The sequence below is a fragment of the Meriones unguiculatus genome, chromosome 9 (assembly GCF_030254825.1).
Source record: "Meriones unguiculatus strain TT.TT164.6M chromosome 9, Bangor_MerUng_6.1, whole genome shotgun sequence".
NCBI lineage: Eukaryota > Metazoa > Chordata > Mammalia > Rodentia > Muridae > Meriones > Meriones unguiculatus.
Genome location: NC_083357.1, coordinates 38,174,217 through 38,191,943, shown reverse-complemented (window position 1 = coordinate 38,191,943; position 17,727 = coordinate 38,174,217). Strand labels below are relative to the sequence as shown.

Here is a 17,727-nt window from a genome sequence, read left to right as displayed (position 1 = left end):
GCCTCCTACACTATCTGAGGCCAGGCCATCTCCTTGAAAACCAGAAGCCTCCTAACCCACTAGAAGCCAGGCCAGCATCCTGAACCCTGGCTAGATCAGAGGTCACATACATTGTCAGAACTCCAGCCCCTGACTTGGGCAGAAACCCTTGCTCAAACAGAGGCCTTCCCAGCCATTAAAAGTCAAGTATCCAACTCAGGCAGAGACACTCCACTCCACCATAGGCTACTCTAACCAGAAGACCAGAGAAGAAACAGGGACCAAGGAAGAAAATACCCATCCAACAAAGACAAACCCAGAAATCGCTGCCTAGACCTATAATCACTCCAAATCCAGATGACTAGATAATAGTAGGAACAAAATCAACAACAGCTAAGGCACTATGTCACCATCAGAGCCCAGCTATCCTACTACAGGAAGTCCTGCATATTCCAACATAGCTGAAGAACAGGAAAATAACCTTAAAACCACCTTTATGAAGATGATAGAGGTCCTTAAAGAGGAAATAAATAAATCCCACAAACAAGTTTAAGAAAAGACAAACAAAAAATTGAAGGAAATGAATAAATTTCTTTTAAAATATCAAGGAAAAGACAATCAATAAATTGGGGGAATCAATATATCTCCTAAAGAAAGCCATATAGCCAAGAAAAGACAGTCAAAGTAAATCAATAAAATTGTTCAAAATCTGAAAATGGAAATAAAAACAATAAAGAAAACACAGAGAATACTGAAAATAAAAAATCTAGATAAAAGAACAGAAACTACAGACACAAACATCACCAACAATCTCTCAGGCATCAATATGATATAAGAAATAAATACATCAATCAAAGAAAGTGTTAAATCTAAAAAACTTCTGACACAAAACAATCAGGAAATTTGAGACACTATGAAAATATCAAACCTAAGAATAATATGAATTAAAGAAAAAGAAGATTCCCAGCTTAAAGACACTAAACATATTTTAAACAAAATCACAGAAGGAAACTTTTCTAACCTAAAGAAGAACATGCCTATAAAGGTACAAGAACACCAAATAGATTGGACCAGAAATGAAAGTCCCCTCCCCACATAATAATTAAAACACTAAACACACAAAACAATATAAGAATATTAAAAGCTTCAAGGGAAAAAAGTCAAGTTACTTATAAAGTCAGGCCTTTAGAATTCCACCTGACTGATCAATGGAGACTCTATAAGCCAGAAGAGCCTGGACAGATGTGCTGCAGACCCTGAAAGAATACAGATGCCAGCCCAGACTACTACACCCAACAAAACTTTCAATCACCATAAATAGACAAAATAAGTTATGTCATCATAAAGTCAAATTTAAACAATATCCACAAGCCATCCCTTCAGAAGATACTAGAAGGAAAACTCCAATCCAAGATGCTTAACTACACCCACAAAAATACAGGAAATAAATAATCTCACACCAGCAAGATCCAAAGAAGGGAAACATGTACACACACACACCACCACCACCACCAACAACAACAACAACTACCAAAAAACAGAAATTAACAATCATTGGTCATTAATATCTCTTAATACCAATATCAATGGACTTAATTCTCCAATAAAAAGTCACAGACTAAGAGAATAGGTACCAAAGTAGGATTCATGCTTCTGCTGCATACAAGAACCACACCTCAACAATAGACATTACCTCACAGTAAAAGGTTGAAAAAATATCTTCCAAGCAAATGAACCCCCAAAGCAAGCTGATGTAGCTACTCTAGTATCTAATAAAATAGACTTCAAACCAAAATTAATCAAAAGACATGAAAAAGGACAATTCATATTCATCAAAGGAAAAATCCACCAAGATGACATCTCAATTCTGTTGTTTTGTTATTAAAAACCTAAATCCCAAATACTCAGTTTTACCAATGATGACTCAGGAGCCAAATGCTGAGGTGAAAGCCTACCTGCTCAGAGAGGCAGCAAAATTACTCACCTGACCTTTCTTCTCAGGTGAAGTCCCAGAAGAAAAAAGCCCTTCTTATCTACACTGTCTTCAAAGCCTTTTCAAACTGAATGGCCCTCCCTTCTACTTCCTGTGCATCTCTCTAGCCATCCTCCAGGCTTCCTCTCACTCTCTATAGTTTTTTCCTATGTTGTTCACTTGCTCTAACTGATTGCTTGCTCCACCTCTTTTTTTTCTTTAATAATTTTTATTTTTTATATTGATCACAGGTTATTTACTTTGTATCCCGGCCGTAGCCCCCTCCCTCATTTCCTCCCAATCCCACCCTCCCTCCCTCATCTCCTCCCTGCCCCTTTCCAAGTCCACTGATAGAGGAGGTCCTCCTCACCTTCCATCTTACCCTAGCTTATCAGGTATCTTCAGGACTGGCTGCAATATCCTTCTCTGTGGCCTAGCAAGGTTGCTCCTCCCTCGGGAGCCAGCCATTGAGTTCATGTCAGAAATAGTCCTCATTCTCCTTACTAGAGAACCCACTTGAATACTGAGCTACCATGGGCTACATCAGAGCAAGGATTCTAGGTTATATCCATACATGGTCCTTGGTTGGAGAAAAAGTCTCATAAAAGACCCTGTGCCCAGATATATTTGGTCCTTGTGGAGCTCCTGTCCTCTCCAGGTCGTACTAACTCCCCTTTCTTTCATATGATTCCCTGCACTCTGCCGAAGGTTGCCCCACCTCTTGACCTAGAGCTAACTTTATTTCATTTTGTTTACAGAAAAATCTTGAATTAAAAGTGTGTGCTAGGGCTCAGCCACACCACAACTAGAAACAGGTTTTTCCAGTATACAATCTAGGAGTTCACAATGTGATCTAATATCCTGTAACACAATTCTGAATATTTCAATATCCTACTCTCACCAGCAGAAAGGATATCCAGACAAAAACTAAACAAAGAAATATTGGAGCTAACTGCTGTCATGAATCTAATAGACCTAACAGATATCTACAGAACATTTCACCAAAACACAAAACAATGTACCATCTTCCCAACACCTCACAAAACATTCTCCAAAACTGATCACACACTCAGTCACAAAGCAAGTCACAACAGTCACAAAAATAACCTCCTACATTCTATCAGCCCACCATGGATTAAAGCTGGATTTCAACAGCAACAGAAACAACAGAAAGCCTACAAACTCATGGAAACTGAACAACTCTATACTGGATGACTACTGAATAAAGGCAGAAATAAAGAAAAAATAAGACTCCTAGAATTCAATGAAAATGAACACACAATATACTCATACTTAGAACACAATGAAAGCTATGCCAAGAGGAAAGTTCATAGCATCATGTGCCTTTGTAAAGAAATTAGAGAGATCTCATACTAGCAACTTAACAGCACACCCAAAACTCTAGAACAAAAGTAATCAAACATGCACAACAGAAGCAGATGCAGGGAATGAGGGCTGAAATAAATAAAATAGAAACAAAGAGAACAATACAAAGAATCAATGAAAAAAAGTTGGTTCTTTGAGAAATTCAGCAAGATTCATAAACCCTTATCCAAACTAACTAAAAAACAGGAAGAGAATATATAAATTAACAAAATCAAAATATATAAATTAAAAAAATAAAAATCTGCATAAAAAAACAGAAAACAAAGAAATCCAGAAAATCATCAGTTCATACTTCAAAAACCTGTACTCCACACAATTGAAAAATCTAAAAGAAATGGATAATTTCATTGATAGATACCAGTTGCCAAAGTTAAATCAAGATTGGACAAACAATCTAAACAGATCTATAACCTCTAGTGAAATAGAAGTAGTCATTAAAAATCTCTACCAAAAAAGGCAGGACAGTGTTAGCACAGAATTCTTTTTTTTTTAAGTTTTTTTTTTTTATTTATTACAATTTATTTACTTTGTATCCCAGCTGTAGCCCTCTCCCTCATCTCCTCCCAATCTCACCCTCTCTCCCTCATCTCCTCCCATGCCCTTTCCCCAGTCCACTGATAGGGGAGGTCCTCCTCTCCTTCCCTCTGACCCTAGCCTATCAAGTCTCATCAGGACTGGCTGCATTGTTTTCCTCTGTGGCCTGGTATGGCTGCTTCCCCCTCAGGGGGAAGTGATCAAAGAGCCAGCCACTGAGTTTATGTTAGAGACAGCCCCTGTTTCCCTTACTAGGGAGTCAACTTGAACACTGAGCTGCCATGGGCTACATCTGTGCAGGGATTCTAGTTTATCTCCATGAATAGTCCTTGGTTGGAGTATCAGTCTCAGAAAAGAACCCTGGGTCCAGAATTTTTGGTTCTGATGCTCTCCTTATGGAACTCCAGTCCCCTCCAGGTCTTTCTATCTCCCTCTTCTTTCATAAGATTCTCTGCACTCTGCCCAAAGTTTAGCTGTGAGTCTCAGCATCTGCTTAAATACCCTGCTGGTTAGAGTCTTTCAGGGGCCCTCTGTGGCTCCTGTCTTGTTCCTTGTTTGCCACCTCTTCCAATGTCTATTCCATTTGCCTTTATGAATGAGGATTGATGATCTTACCCAGAGTCCTCTTTCTTGCTTAGCTTGTTTATGTGTACAGATTTTATTATGTTTATCCTATATTATATGTCTAAAATACACTTATAAGTGAGTATATACCATGTGTGTCTTTCTGCTTCTGGGATATCACTCAGGATGATCTTTTCTAGTTCCCACCATTTGCCTGCAAATTTCATGATTTCCTTGTTTTTGATAGCTGTGTAGTATTCCATTGTGTAAATGTACCACAATTTCTGTATCCATTCCTCAACTGAGGGACATCTGGGTTGTTTCTAGATTCTGACTATAATGAATAAAGCTGCTATGAATATGGCTGAGCAAATGTCCTTGTTGTATACTTGAGCATATTTTGGAAATATATTTTGGTGCTATAGCTGGATCTTGAGGTAGCACTAATCTTAATTGTCTGAGAGAGCACCAGATTGCTTTCCAAAGTGGTTGTACAAGTTTATATTCCCACCAGCAATGGAGGAGGGTTCTCCTTTCTCCATATCCTCTCCAGCATGTGTTGTCACTTGAGTTTTTGATCTTAGCCATTCTGATGAGTGTGAGGTAAAATCTTAGGGTCATTTTGATTTACATTTCCCCAATGACTAAGGACATTAATAAAAGATTTTCTGGAGGTATCTCCATCTCTGATCTCAAGCTGTACTATAGAGAAATAGTAATAAAAACTGCATGGTACTGGCATAGAAACAGACTGGTGGAACAATGGAATCAAATAGAAGACCCAGAAATAAACACAGACACTTATGAACACCTGATTTCTGAAAAAGAAGCCAAACCATACAGTGGATAAAAAGATTGTATCTTCAACAAATGGTGCTGGTCTAACTGGATATCTACATGCAGAAAAATGAAAATAGATTCATACTTATCACCTTATATAAAATTAAAATCCAAGTGGATCAAAGACCTCAACATAAATCCGGACACACTAAATCTGTTGGAAGAAAAAGCGGGAAAGAGCCTTGAACTCATTGGCACAGGAGACAACTTCCTGAACAGAACATCAACAACACAGGCTCTAAGATCAACAATCAATAAATTGGACCTCATGAAACTGAAAAGCTTCTGTAAAGGAAAGGACACTATCATCAGAACAAAACAACAGGCTGTTGTTTTGTAGATTGGGAAAGGGACAGAGGGCTAATATTCAGAATATATAAAGAACTCAAGATGTTAAACAGCAACAAATCAAGTAATCCAATTAAAAAATGGGATATGGAGCTAAACAGAGAATTCTCAATAGAGGAATATCAAATGGCAGAGAAACACTTAAAGAAATGCTCAACATCCTTAGTCATCAGGGAAATGCAAATCAAAATTACTCTGGGATTTCACCTTAGAACTCTCAGAATGGTTAAGCACAGAATTCAATCAGACTTTCAAAGAAAAGTTAACACCAATACTCCTCAAATTGTTCCATAAAATATTAACAGAAAGACCATTGCCAAATTTGTCTTATTAGGCCACTGTCACTCTGATACCCATACCACACAAAGGTTCAATAAAGAATGAGAATTACAATCCAGTTTCCATCATGAACATAGACGCTAAAATACTTGCAAACAAAATCTAAGAACACATTAAAAAGATCACCAACCATGATCAAGTAACCTTCATTCCAGAGATGCAGGAATGGTTCAGTATACAAAAATCAGTCAATGCAATCCACCACATAAACAAACTGAAAGACAAAACCAGATAGACAGACAAACAAACAAACATGAGCATCTCATTACATGCCAAAAAAGCTTTTGACAAAATCCAACACCCCTTCATGGTAAAAATCTTGGAGAGAGCAGGAATACAAAGGACATAACTAAACATAATAAAGGTAATTTATAGCAATTGTATAGCCAACATGAAATTAAATGGAGAGAAACTCAAAGCAATTCTACTAAAATCAGAAATGAGACAAGGCTATCCACTCTCTCCATATATCATTAATATAGTACTTGAAGTTTTAGCTAGAGCAATCAGACAACTAAAGGAGATCAAGAGGATTCAATTGGAAAGGGAGAAGTCAAAGTATTGCTATTCACAGATGATACGATAGTATACATAAGTGACCCCAAAAGTTTTAGCAGGAAACTCCTACATCTGATAAACACCTTCACCTGGATAAAAAAAAAAATCAATTAAAAAATCAGTAGCCCTCCTATATACAAACAATAAACAAGCTGAGAAAAAAAAATCAGGAAAACAACACCCTTCATAATAGTTACAAATAAGGCTAAACATCTTGAAGTAACTCTAACCAAGCAAGCAAAAGACCTGTATGATAAAATCTCTAAGTCTTTGAAGAAGGAAATTGAAGAAGATGGAAAGATCTCCCAGACTCATGGATTGGTAAGATCAACATAATAAAAATGACCATCTTACCAAAAGTCATTGAAATACCCACCAAAATTCTAACACAATACTTTTCAGATCTTGAAAGAACAATTTTCAACTTCGTATGAAAACACATAAAACCCAAGAGAGCTAGAACAATCCAATATAGCGGTACTTCTGGAGGTCTCACCATTCCTGATTTCAAGCTATACTACAGAGCTATAGTAATTAAAAATACATGACATTGGCTTAATAACAGACAAGTTGATCAATTGAATCAGATTGAAGACACAAATATAAATCTACACACCTACAGACACCTGATATTTTTTATAAAGAAACCAAAAAAGAAAGCATCTTCAACAAATGGTGCTAGTCTAACTGGGTGTCTGCATATATAGAAGAATGAAAATAGATTCATATCTATCTATCACCTGCACAAAACTCATCTAAGTAGATCAAAGACCTCAACAGAAAATGAGAAATATTCAATCTTATAGAAGAGAAAGTGGGGGATAGCCTTGGACATAATTGCCACAGGAGACAGCTCCTGAACAGAATAACAATAGCACAGGTACTAAGATCAACAATTAATAAATGGGACCTCATAAAACTAAAAAAGCTCCTGTAAGGCAAAGGACAAAATGTCAGCCTATAGAATGCGAAAAAAAAAAAAATCTTCAACTCCACATCTGACAGAGGGCTAATATCCAAAATATATAAAGAACTCAAGAAACTAGACATCAATAAACTAAGTAATCCAATTTAAAAATGGGGTACATAAGTGAGTATATCCCATGTTTGTCTTTCTCCTTCTGGGATATTTCACTCAGAATGATCTTTTCTAGATCCCACCATTTGCCTGCAAATTTCACGATTTCCTCCTTTTTGATTGCTGAGTAGTATTCCATTGTGTAAAAATACCACAATTTCTGTACCCATTCCTCCGTTGATGGACATCTGGGTTGTTTCCAGGTTCTGGCTATTACAAATAAAGCTACTATAAACATGGTTGAGCAAGTATCCCTTTTGTGTACTTGAACGAACTTTGGGTATATACCTAGGAGTGGTATAGCTGGGTCTTGAGGAAGCACTATTCCTAATTGTCTTAGAAAGCGCCAGATTGATTTCCAGAGTGGTTGTACCAGTTTACATTCCCACCAGCAGTGGAGGAGGGTTCCCCTTTGTCCACAACCTCTCCAGCATGTATTATCGCTTGAGTTTTTCATCTTGGCCATTCTGATGGGTGTAAGGTGAAATCTCAGGGTTGTTTTGATTTGCATTTCCCTGATGGCTAATGAGGATGAGCATTTCTTTAAGTGTTTTTCTGCCATTCGATATTCCTCTGTCGAGAATTCTCTGTTTAGCTCTGTTCCCCATTTTTTAATTGGATTACTTGGATTGCTGCTTTTCAGCTTCTTTAGTTCTTTGTATATACTGGATATTAGTCCTCTGTCAGATAAAGGGTTAGTGAAGATTCTTTCCCAATCTGTAGGCAGTCGTTTTGTTTTGATGACGGTATCCTTTGCTTTACAGAAACTTTTCAGTTTCATGAGGTCCCATTTATTGATTGTTGCTCTTAGAGCCTGTGCTGTTGGTGTTCTGTTCAGGAAGTTGTCTCCTGTGCCAATGAGTTCTAGGCTGTTCCCCACTTTTTTTTCCAATAAGATATGATAAACATAATGAAATCTATACACCTAAGAAAGATAATCAATTGAGCGGACATGGGGTAAGATGATCAATCCTTGTTTAGAAAGACAGACGGGATGTGCATTGAATGTATGACAGGAGTCTACTGAGCGCATCTGAAAGACTCTAACTAGCAGTGTTTTCAAAGCAAAGACTCATGACCAAAGCTTTGGCAGAGTACAGGGAATCATAAGACAGAAGGGGAGTTAGTCTGATGGGGAAAGGATAGGAGCTCCACAAGGACCAAATATATCTGGGCATAGGGTCTTTTCTGAGACTGACATTCAACCAAGGACCATGTATGGATATAACCTAGAACCTCTGCTCAGATGTAGCCTGTGGTAGCTCAGTAACCAATTGGTTTCCCAAAGTGAGGGGAACAAGGACTATTTCTAACAGGAACTCAATGGCTGGCTCTTTGGTCTCCCCACCCCCGAAGGGAGGAGCAGTCCTGCTAGGCCACAGAGGAGGGCTTTGCAGCCAGTCCTGAAGATACCTGATAAAACAGGATCAGATGAATGGGGAGGAGGTCCCCCCATCAGTGGACTTGGAAAGGGGCACGGTGGAGATGAGGGAGGGAGGGAGGGACTGGGAGGGAATGAGGGATCGGGACATCGCTGGGATACAGAGTTAATAAAATGTAACTGATAAAAAAAATAATAATAAAATAAAAAAAATAAAAATGGGGTACAGATCTAAACAAAGAATTCTCAACAAAGGAATCTCAAATGGCCAGGAAACACTTTTAAAATGTTCAACATCATTAACCATCAGGGAAATGCAATTAAATTGCATTTAAAACTACTTTGAGATTTCATCTTACACCTGTCAGAGTGACAGCTCATGCTGGCATGGATCTGGAGTAAGAGGAACATTCCTCCATTGCTGGCAGGAATACAAACTTGTACAATCACTTTTTAAATCATTATGGTGATTTCTCAGAAAACTGGGAAAAGTTCTACCTCAAGACCCAGCAATACCACTTCTGGGCATATACCCAAAAGAGGCTCTGCCATACAACAAGGGCACTTGCTCAACTATGGTAAGAGAAACTTTATTTGTAGTTATTGCTTCCAGAAACTGGAAACAACCTAGGTGTCCCTCAGCCAAAGAATGGATAGAAAAACATTTATACAATAGAGTATATTTATACAATAGAGTATTGGTACATTTATACAATAGAGTATTGCTCAACTGTTTAAAAAATGACATCATTAAATTTGCAGGCAAATGGACTGAACTTGAAAAAGACCTTTGTGAATAAAGGATCCAAACCCAGAAAGACAAACGTGGTTTGTACTCACTTATAAGTGGATATTAGCTGTAAAGAAAAGGATAATCAATCATGCTAAAATCCACAGACCAAGAGAAACTAAGTAACAAGAAGGGCTTCAGTGGGGACACAAGGGTCCTTCTGGGAAGGAGAAATAGAATAGATTTCATGGGTGAACTCAGACTCAGGGCAAATTGGGATGGGAATAGGAGAGATCAGGTGGCGAAAGGGGAGGTGGAGGGAGAGAGCTGGATTTAGGGGGCTTTGAGGGGCACGGTAGAAACCTAGTGCGATGGAAACTCCATGGAGTCTATGAGGTAACACTAGTAAAGACTCCTAGTAATGAGGGCATGGAGCCTGAAATGGCCATCCTCTGCAACCAGACAAGACCTCAAGTGGACCAAACCAGCCACAAAACTTCCAACCAACAGTTTGTCATAACTGCAGGATGTGCTGGAACTGTAGACTAGCATAATGGTCAGCAGAGAAACTAGAGCGACTTCATCCAGCAACTGATGGTAGCAGATGCAGAGTACCACAGCCAAATATTAGGTGGAGTTTGGGGAGTCCTGTGGAGGAAGGGGAGGAAGGATTGGAGGAGCCAGAGAGGTCAAGGACATCACAAGAACACAGACCACATAATCAACTGATAGGGAGCTCGAGTGGGAGCCTGTGAGGGTCTGACCTACACTGCATATATGTTATGGTTGTGTAGCTTGGTGTTCTTGGTGCGAGTCCTAACAGTGGAATCATGGAATGTCTTTGACTCTTTTGCCTGCCTTTGGGGCCCTTTTCCTCCTACTGGGTTGCCTCATTCAGCCTTGATGTAAGAGCATGTGCCTGATCTTATTGTAGCTTGTTATGCCATATTTAGTTGATGTCTCTGGGAGACCTGCTCTTTTCTGAAAGGAGGTGGATCTTTAAGAAAGAGGATGAGGGAGAGACTGGGGAAAGGGGAGGGAGGAGAAATTGCAGTGCAGATGTAATATACGAAAAAAGAATAAATTAGAAGGGGGAAACTCCTTCAGAGTCCCAAATACGTTGTTATGTGGGATAAATGAAAATCATTGAGAAAGAGCAGCTTGGAGGACAGGTGAGTGAAATCTGTGACATTTGAGCATAAGATGTCTGTAGATGATCTAAAAATCAATATCAAGCACACCACTGAATACTACAAATCTGAACCTGAGGGAACACAAGTGAAAGGGGCTTAGTGTTGAAGGATATTTGATTCCATTGTGAATGCCAAGATTGTGAACTGTAAAATCCTGTTTCTGATTGTGGTGTGGCTCAGTCTTTGATACTAGAGCTTTCTATTTACTGTAAACAAGTACTTGTGGTATGGCTCAGTCCTAGTACACACCTTTATTCCAAGAAATTTCTGTAAACAGGATTAAGTAAAGTTAACCCTAGCTCAAGAGAAGTAAGCAACCAGATCGACAGGAAGTGAACATGGGAAAATACCACAGAGTGTGAGAGGAAGTCTGGAGGAGGGATAGAGAGATACACAGGAAGTAGAAAGGAGGGACCTTGAATTGAAGGGTATTCAAGACAGAGTAGAGAAAGAGCTTTTTCCTTTTGGGACATCAGCTGAGTAGGAAGGTCAGCTGGGTCTTTCTCTGCCTCTCTGAGTTAGGAAGTTTTCACCCCAACATCTAGCTCCTGAGTCTTTTTTGGTAAAATCAAATGGTTGGGATTTTCTTTCTTCATAACAACAGCTTAGGAGCCATCAGGTTTTCCAGGCTATTTGAAACTACCATGGAGTAAGAGTAAAATACCAAATGCAGAACAAGATGCCATCTGTAAAACAAACAGGAGTCAGGAAGTTGCCTTCAAATCAGTGACAAGGAAGACGAGTGGGTATTAGAAAAGATGAAAAAGGGAGGTTTCAAGGAGAGAAAAGTGTTTCGTAATTGGAGCACAGGCAGCTAGTTTCTTTCCCCTTTTCCTTAACAAAATCTAGTTCCAGTGCAGCAGTGAGTCTGGGGATTAGACTCACAGACTTGAGTCCCCAGGCTCCTCTATAGTCCAAACACATCTCCTGTCCAACCTAAGCAGATGTCTATGCACTTGAAGATGTTAGAAATCTACCACTTTTGTGATCTAAAGGGGCACATGGCTGCCACTTCACTTTAGCCCTTGGCCTTTTCTCCTTTCTTCCTTCATAAATTCTGTGCCCAGAAATGTGCTTGAAAATAAAAGACAAACAAAATAAACAAGAAGCCTGGCCTCTGGTGACCTCGGTTGAAGTGAGAAGCCAGAGGATCCACCTTGGCTCTTCTCTCAAGCCAGGGTGCTCCAACCCACCCTTAACCATCCTTCAGACCCACTTTCCTCCAAGTACCTCTGCCAGGTTGGCATTCTGGGGGTCACATCTTGTCCTGCCTGGCTTCATGAAGAAGATTCCAGGCCTCCAGAATTACACCCTCTAACCTGTTGGCACCATCTGTCAAAAAGTGAACACTTGTATTAATCTTCACTTAAAACCTTCCTACCATCCTTTGCTGCTTAGTGGGTAAAGCAAAAGTCCTCAGACAGGTCTTTGACGGTTTGGCCTATATGTGGAGAGTACTAGGATCACACAGTATGAGAAAACAGAGTATGTATTTCAATGTATTTTGAACAGGAGCCATGCACCAAAGCCTTGTTCTAGGAACTTTACACTTCTGTAATAGTCAACAGCCTCTGCTCAGACATTTGGTGTTAGTAGTCTCCCGAGGACTCTTTCTTAGAAAGGTGATGTCACTCGCTCCGGTACACAAGGTAAGCTTAGGTGGAGAAGGCCTGGGTGTCAAAATTCTTCCCCCCCCCCAAGTCAGAGACTTAGCATGAAAGAATGTACTTTTTGCTTTCCTAATTCCCTTCCTCTACCTTAAATGGACCAGGTGAAGGATGGCAGCCACATCCAGTCTTCCCTAGGGGCCAGAGAAGCCTACACACTTCTGCAGACCCTGGACTGAGACGAAAGAGCTTTGCCACCTGTTGGGCCTGATCCTCCAAACCAAGGCCTCTTCTATGGGTTACCTGGATGACCTTGAACGAGGGTCAGAACCAAGAACCCTACTTCCTTATCCCAGTCTTGGAACCAAGACCTTGGGACTGAGTTTCCAAGACCTCTTTCTGCCAAGTACAGCGCTGGGAAAGCAGCAGGGCCGACTCAGGTGACTTCTACTTGGCTCATGCAAGTCTTGGAGGCTTGCGCTTCCTGCACCTACAGCCTGGGCACTACTTGTGGTCGCTCAGGTAAGGGGGGAGCAGCCTGTGACCCGCTCCTTCGAGGGCGCCTTGCGCCTGGTGGAGCTGTCAGGAAGAAAGAGAAAGATAGACAGAGAGACACAGAGAGAGAGAGAGAGAGAGAGAGAGAGAGAGAGACAAAGAGACAGAGAGACAGAGACAGAGACAGAGAGAACGGCCCCGGGTAACCTGGCTGCTGCTGTAGGGGCAGGGGCATCGTTGAGATCTGAAACTGGCCAAGAGAGCTAGTCCCCATCGTCAGTGTCCCATCGTCAGTGTCCCATCGTCAGTGTCCCGCGGGAAAGGCGATCTGGACTCCCGCTTCGCAGCAGCGGCAAGGACCTGGGTCTAAACCGCCCGCCCCACTGGGATGAGAGCCCCCTGCAGCCCGCTCACCGCGGCCGCCTGGCTTTGACCCCCTCGCGCCCCCGCGCGTCCATCTCTGTTCCCAGAGCCATGCAAGTGCTGTAGGGCGGCTGGCTCGCGCGCCTTCCTCCTGCCTGGACAGAGTCCCCCCGCCCCGCCCGCAGCGCCAAGGCGCCGGCTCCGATCCGCTGCGCCCAGGCTCCCTTTCCAGAGCTCTGGCGACCACCGGCAGCAGCTGGAGAAGACCTTCCTCATCTGTCCGGCTTTCCTCCTCCCCTGCCCCACCTTCTGCGTGCAGTGTTGGTGAGAAAATCCAGGCTTGGCTCTCCGAACCGACGGATAGAACCGAGGGACAGCCCTTAGGAAGGTTTCTGGAAACACTCGGAGCCTCCTCATTCACAGGAGGTGGCAGGAGCCTTAAGGTAACTCGATGACCCTTCTTGGCACATGTTGGTATGAGCTAGGGTTGCAAGAGTGGGGGGAGGATGCAGAAAAGAGGGAGAGAGGAAGAGGGGGAGAAAGAGAGGGTGAGTGAGAGAGAGATTGAAAGACAAGAGTTAGAGATAGCAAGAAAGAGTTGGTGGGTGGGAAGTTGAATGGGATTTTTTTTAAACCCCTGTTGTTTCACGTCCCACAGAAAAGGAAAAGGGTACTCCCTGGCTACCAAGCAGTCCCCGTCCTGGATGGAGTGAACGATGCGGCCTGATGACATTAATCCGAGGACTGGGCTGGTGGTGGCCCTGGTCAGTGTTTTCCTGGTCTTTGGCTTTATGTTCACTGTCTCTGGCATGAAGGGGGAAACTCTGGGGAACATCCCTCTGCTGGCCATCGGGCCAGCCATCTGCCTACCAGGCATCGCAGCCATTGCTCTGGCCAGGAAAACCGAAGGATGCACCAAGTGGCCAGAGAATGAGCTACTCTGGATCCGCAAGTTACCCTGCTTTCGGAAGCCCAAGGACAAGGAAGTAGTAGAACTGCTGAGGACCCCGTCAGACCTGGAGTCGGGCAAAGGGAGCTCAGATGAACTGGCTAAGCAGGCAGGCATCAGAAGCAAGCCGCTCCCCCAGGGACCAGGTGAGGTGCTTATGGACAACTCCATTACCACCCCCACTCCCCCAGAGGAAGGAGAATGCCAAAGTCTTGTCCAGAGTGGGCGTCAGGAGGAGACATCCAGATACCTGGATGGCTACTGCCCCTCAGGCAGTTCCCTTGCCTATAGTGCCTTGGACGCCAAGTGCTCAGCCTGGGACAGATCTGACCACCCTGAGCCCGAGGACAGCATCTTCTTTGTTCCCCAGGATAGTATCATCGTTTGTTCCTACAAGCAAAACAGCCCCTATGACAGATACTGTTGCTACATCAACCAGAGCCAAGGCAGGTGGGACCATGAGACAATAGTCTGATCTGTTCACACAGGGTCCCATGTTGACGGACACATTGCTACACTCCGCTCCCAATGGAAGAAAATCTCTGCTCCAACAGCCGTCACACTATTAGAAACTGGCATGGTATGTGAGGGGTGCAGACCTCTGGCACCTGATGCTCCTGTAAATAGGCATGCTGGGGGCACACTTCAGGGAAACACTGAGGATTAAGGGCACCGGGAAGAGGCGGTAACAGTAAAGAAAGTTCCATTTGCTTCTGAACAAATTAAACGATGTTGAATACTTTGTAAAACAGCCCAGAAAGTGCTAGCGAGCACCTGCTGACAGTCAGGTGAGTCTAGAAAGAGCTTCAGATGCCAGGTAGCAAATGATGCAGGGCTATCCACACAGAAACTGGCTGCTTTGTGTCTAAAGAACGTGAAGGAAAATTGTGTGTTCCTTTATATGAAATTATTTTTGCCTGTTGGTAGCTTTTCACACATAATTGCTGAAAGAGATAAAAATCAAGAAATGGGATGGGTTTTGGAGTAAGGGGAGTTTAAAATAGTTGAAATGTATAACTGAGTCCTGGCCTCTGACAAGATCATGGTTTCAAATAAAGTGTTGACTATGTTATGTGAAATGTTAAGATTTTGGGTGGTTTCATTTGAGTTCATTTGCTGGGACTTTAGCTGAAGTTTTTAAATATTTGTTAACAATAATGTATTTCCTTATGAGGTGCAAAATGGCTTGATGTAATATTTTCATTACTTATTGTCTTCAACATTTCTGGTAGGCATGTACTAGGGATTACTCTATGCCTTTTAAAGTATGAAACTACAAAGCCAATCAATTAGTCCTGAACATTATGAAAAATCTGTGTGAGATGCAATAGTTAAGCCTTCAGAAATGCTTTTGTTTGTACATTTGTTCAACAGCACCCCCACCCCAACAATGACTGAAAATGCCAATGAACGAGTTAATTTATAAGATTTAATTGAAGCCTTTATTTTATTAAGTTCACTGGATCATTGAAATTTATGTGACAAAAATCTCATTATTTTCCACTTTTTTGTGGCTGAGGGAAGAAGCATCATAGTGCCATCCTAAAATTTGTTTCCTGTTTGTCTTGCTTAATTGTAACAGATAAAAAGAATAACCAGCAGAAATGCCATTTCATCCCTCTTGTATAGTAGTTGCATTTTATATGAATGGCATTTTATATATATATATATATATATATATATATCTGAATGGTGATAGATTTAGACTTGAGAATTAGGATATATTATACCCTTTAGTGAATTTTAATTCTAATTATTATATCAAATAGTTTTAGTTACTTTCTCCTAAGAGGTGAATTGAGGACAAAAAAAAAATTGGAAGCTTACCTCTTTTATGTACTTCAAGTCCAACTCTGATTCTTAAGTGGCAACTGTCCTGTCTTAAGAATTATGTTCTTAAATATCATGATTTTTGAATGATGTTTAAGATAAAAAAAATATGTCATCTTTTTAGTCAGGCCTCAGTGTCAGAAGATGAGATGTGTGGTCTTGGACAAAGCTCATCTTCCAACACCTCAGTTTTTTACTCTATGGAATAAGAATAGGACAAAGACTGATTTACAATAAGTTGTTTCCATCATTCACCCCAGGTGGTACATTCTAAAATAGTGTATCAAAGAAATTGTATGTTGCAGGAAGTATGCGAAAGCAAAATTCATGACCATGTTATGCAACCCCTGATCAAAATCATGCAATGTGGATTAAATTGCTACTACTCACAAGAATTTTGTAGATGTATGAAAACAGATGTATTTCATTACTACATAGTATTTATTAGACACAAATACATTCCTGGACACAAAACTGAAACTGCTGAGGGTGAGATTGTTTGAGGAATAAATATCTTAGATATTGGTGTAGCCCAAAATAACACAACATGCAGCTTTGCATGCCATGTCACTGAGTTTAGGTTTGAGGTAGTGAGGGCTAGTTTCCTAAAATCACATATCTGTTTTGAAAGCAGAAAATGGTATTTATATACATAAGATTATTAGAGATATAGGAACTGGAGTTTTCCCTTCTGGCATTTTCAGAAGTGTGAAGATAGATGGATGTTTGTTTGGGGCTCATCAAGTCCTACATGGGTCTGAGAGGAGAGGACCGGGGTGTTGGCTAAAGTTTGGAATTTGGAAAAGTTGCCTTCTGGAAACAGTTCAGAATGCTTCACTAATGTGTACATGTATGCTCATAGTCCCATTTCCAAATCAAGGATCAAGTACTAATTTAGAGATATAAACTATTTTTAATTATATTTTCAAATTGAATTTTAGAAGCAAACATTTTTCCATTTACGTATTTAAAATACCAAAGCTAAGTACACACTCATGGGTATATTTTTCTGTGCTAAAAGAATGATTTGAAAATGTTGGGCTGAAAGATTTAACTTTCTTTATCCAAAGAATAAAATGTGCAGTGTGTCTTGTGTGGATTTTTCTTAGCATCTTCCACTGAGCCACCCCCTTTTCTATGCAGCCTGATGCCCCTAATCAACTCTTGAGTACTATTCAGGGTAAACCTGTTGTTCTTTTAAATAGAGACAGAAAAAGTAGGGGTCAAACCCAACATCTTTGGAAAATTACTAATATTAACAGAAGTAGTAAATGGATTGTTCCTGGAAGCCTTTAAGAACTCCCAAACTGATATAAATTGAAATAGGCACTAGTTATCCTTCCTTTGCTATTAATCCAAATATCATTTTCTACTTGATATTAAATAGGCATTTTACTTTTGAAATTTCTCTGTTCAATTACTCTTGCCATGTATTCCTTCTAATTAGGACCACAGGTTCTTTTCCCATCTGCCCATGTCTTGATTCCTAAATGTAAATTCAACCAAGATACCCAAGCTGGAGCACATTAGACAACTGCTTCAAGGTTTACTCTTCATGGCAGTCATCTTGGGGGAGGGATC

General features: G+C 40.8%; 1 protein-coding gene across 1 annotated transcript; it reads left to right on the top strand.

Moving 5' to 3' along the window:
• The first annotated feature begins 13,152 nt into the window (after window positions 1-13,152).
• On the top strand, window positions 13,153-17,426 carry Tmem215 (transmembrane protein 215). Its single transcript, XM_021627020.2, has 2 exons — window positions 13,153-13,810; window positions 14,026-17,426. The coding sequence occupies exon 2, from the start codon at window positions 14,084-14,086 to the stop codon at window positions 14,789-14,791; it is 708 nt and encodes a 235-aa protein (XP_021482695.1). The 5' UTR covers window positions 13,153-13,810; window positions 14,026-14,083; the 3' UTR covers window positions 14,792-17,426.
• Window positions 17,427-17,727: the final 301 nt, after the last annotated feature.

Excerpts from the sequence above, each read along its gene's own strand:
- Tmem215 (XM_021627020.2), top strand. The coding sequence starts at position 14,084 with ATGCGGCCTGATGACATTAATCCGAGGACTGGGCTGGTGGTGGCCCTG.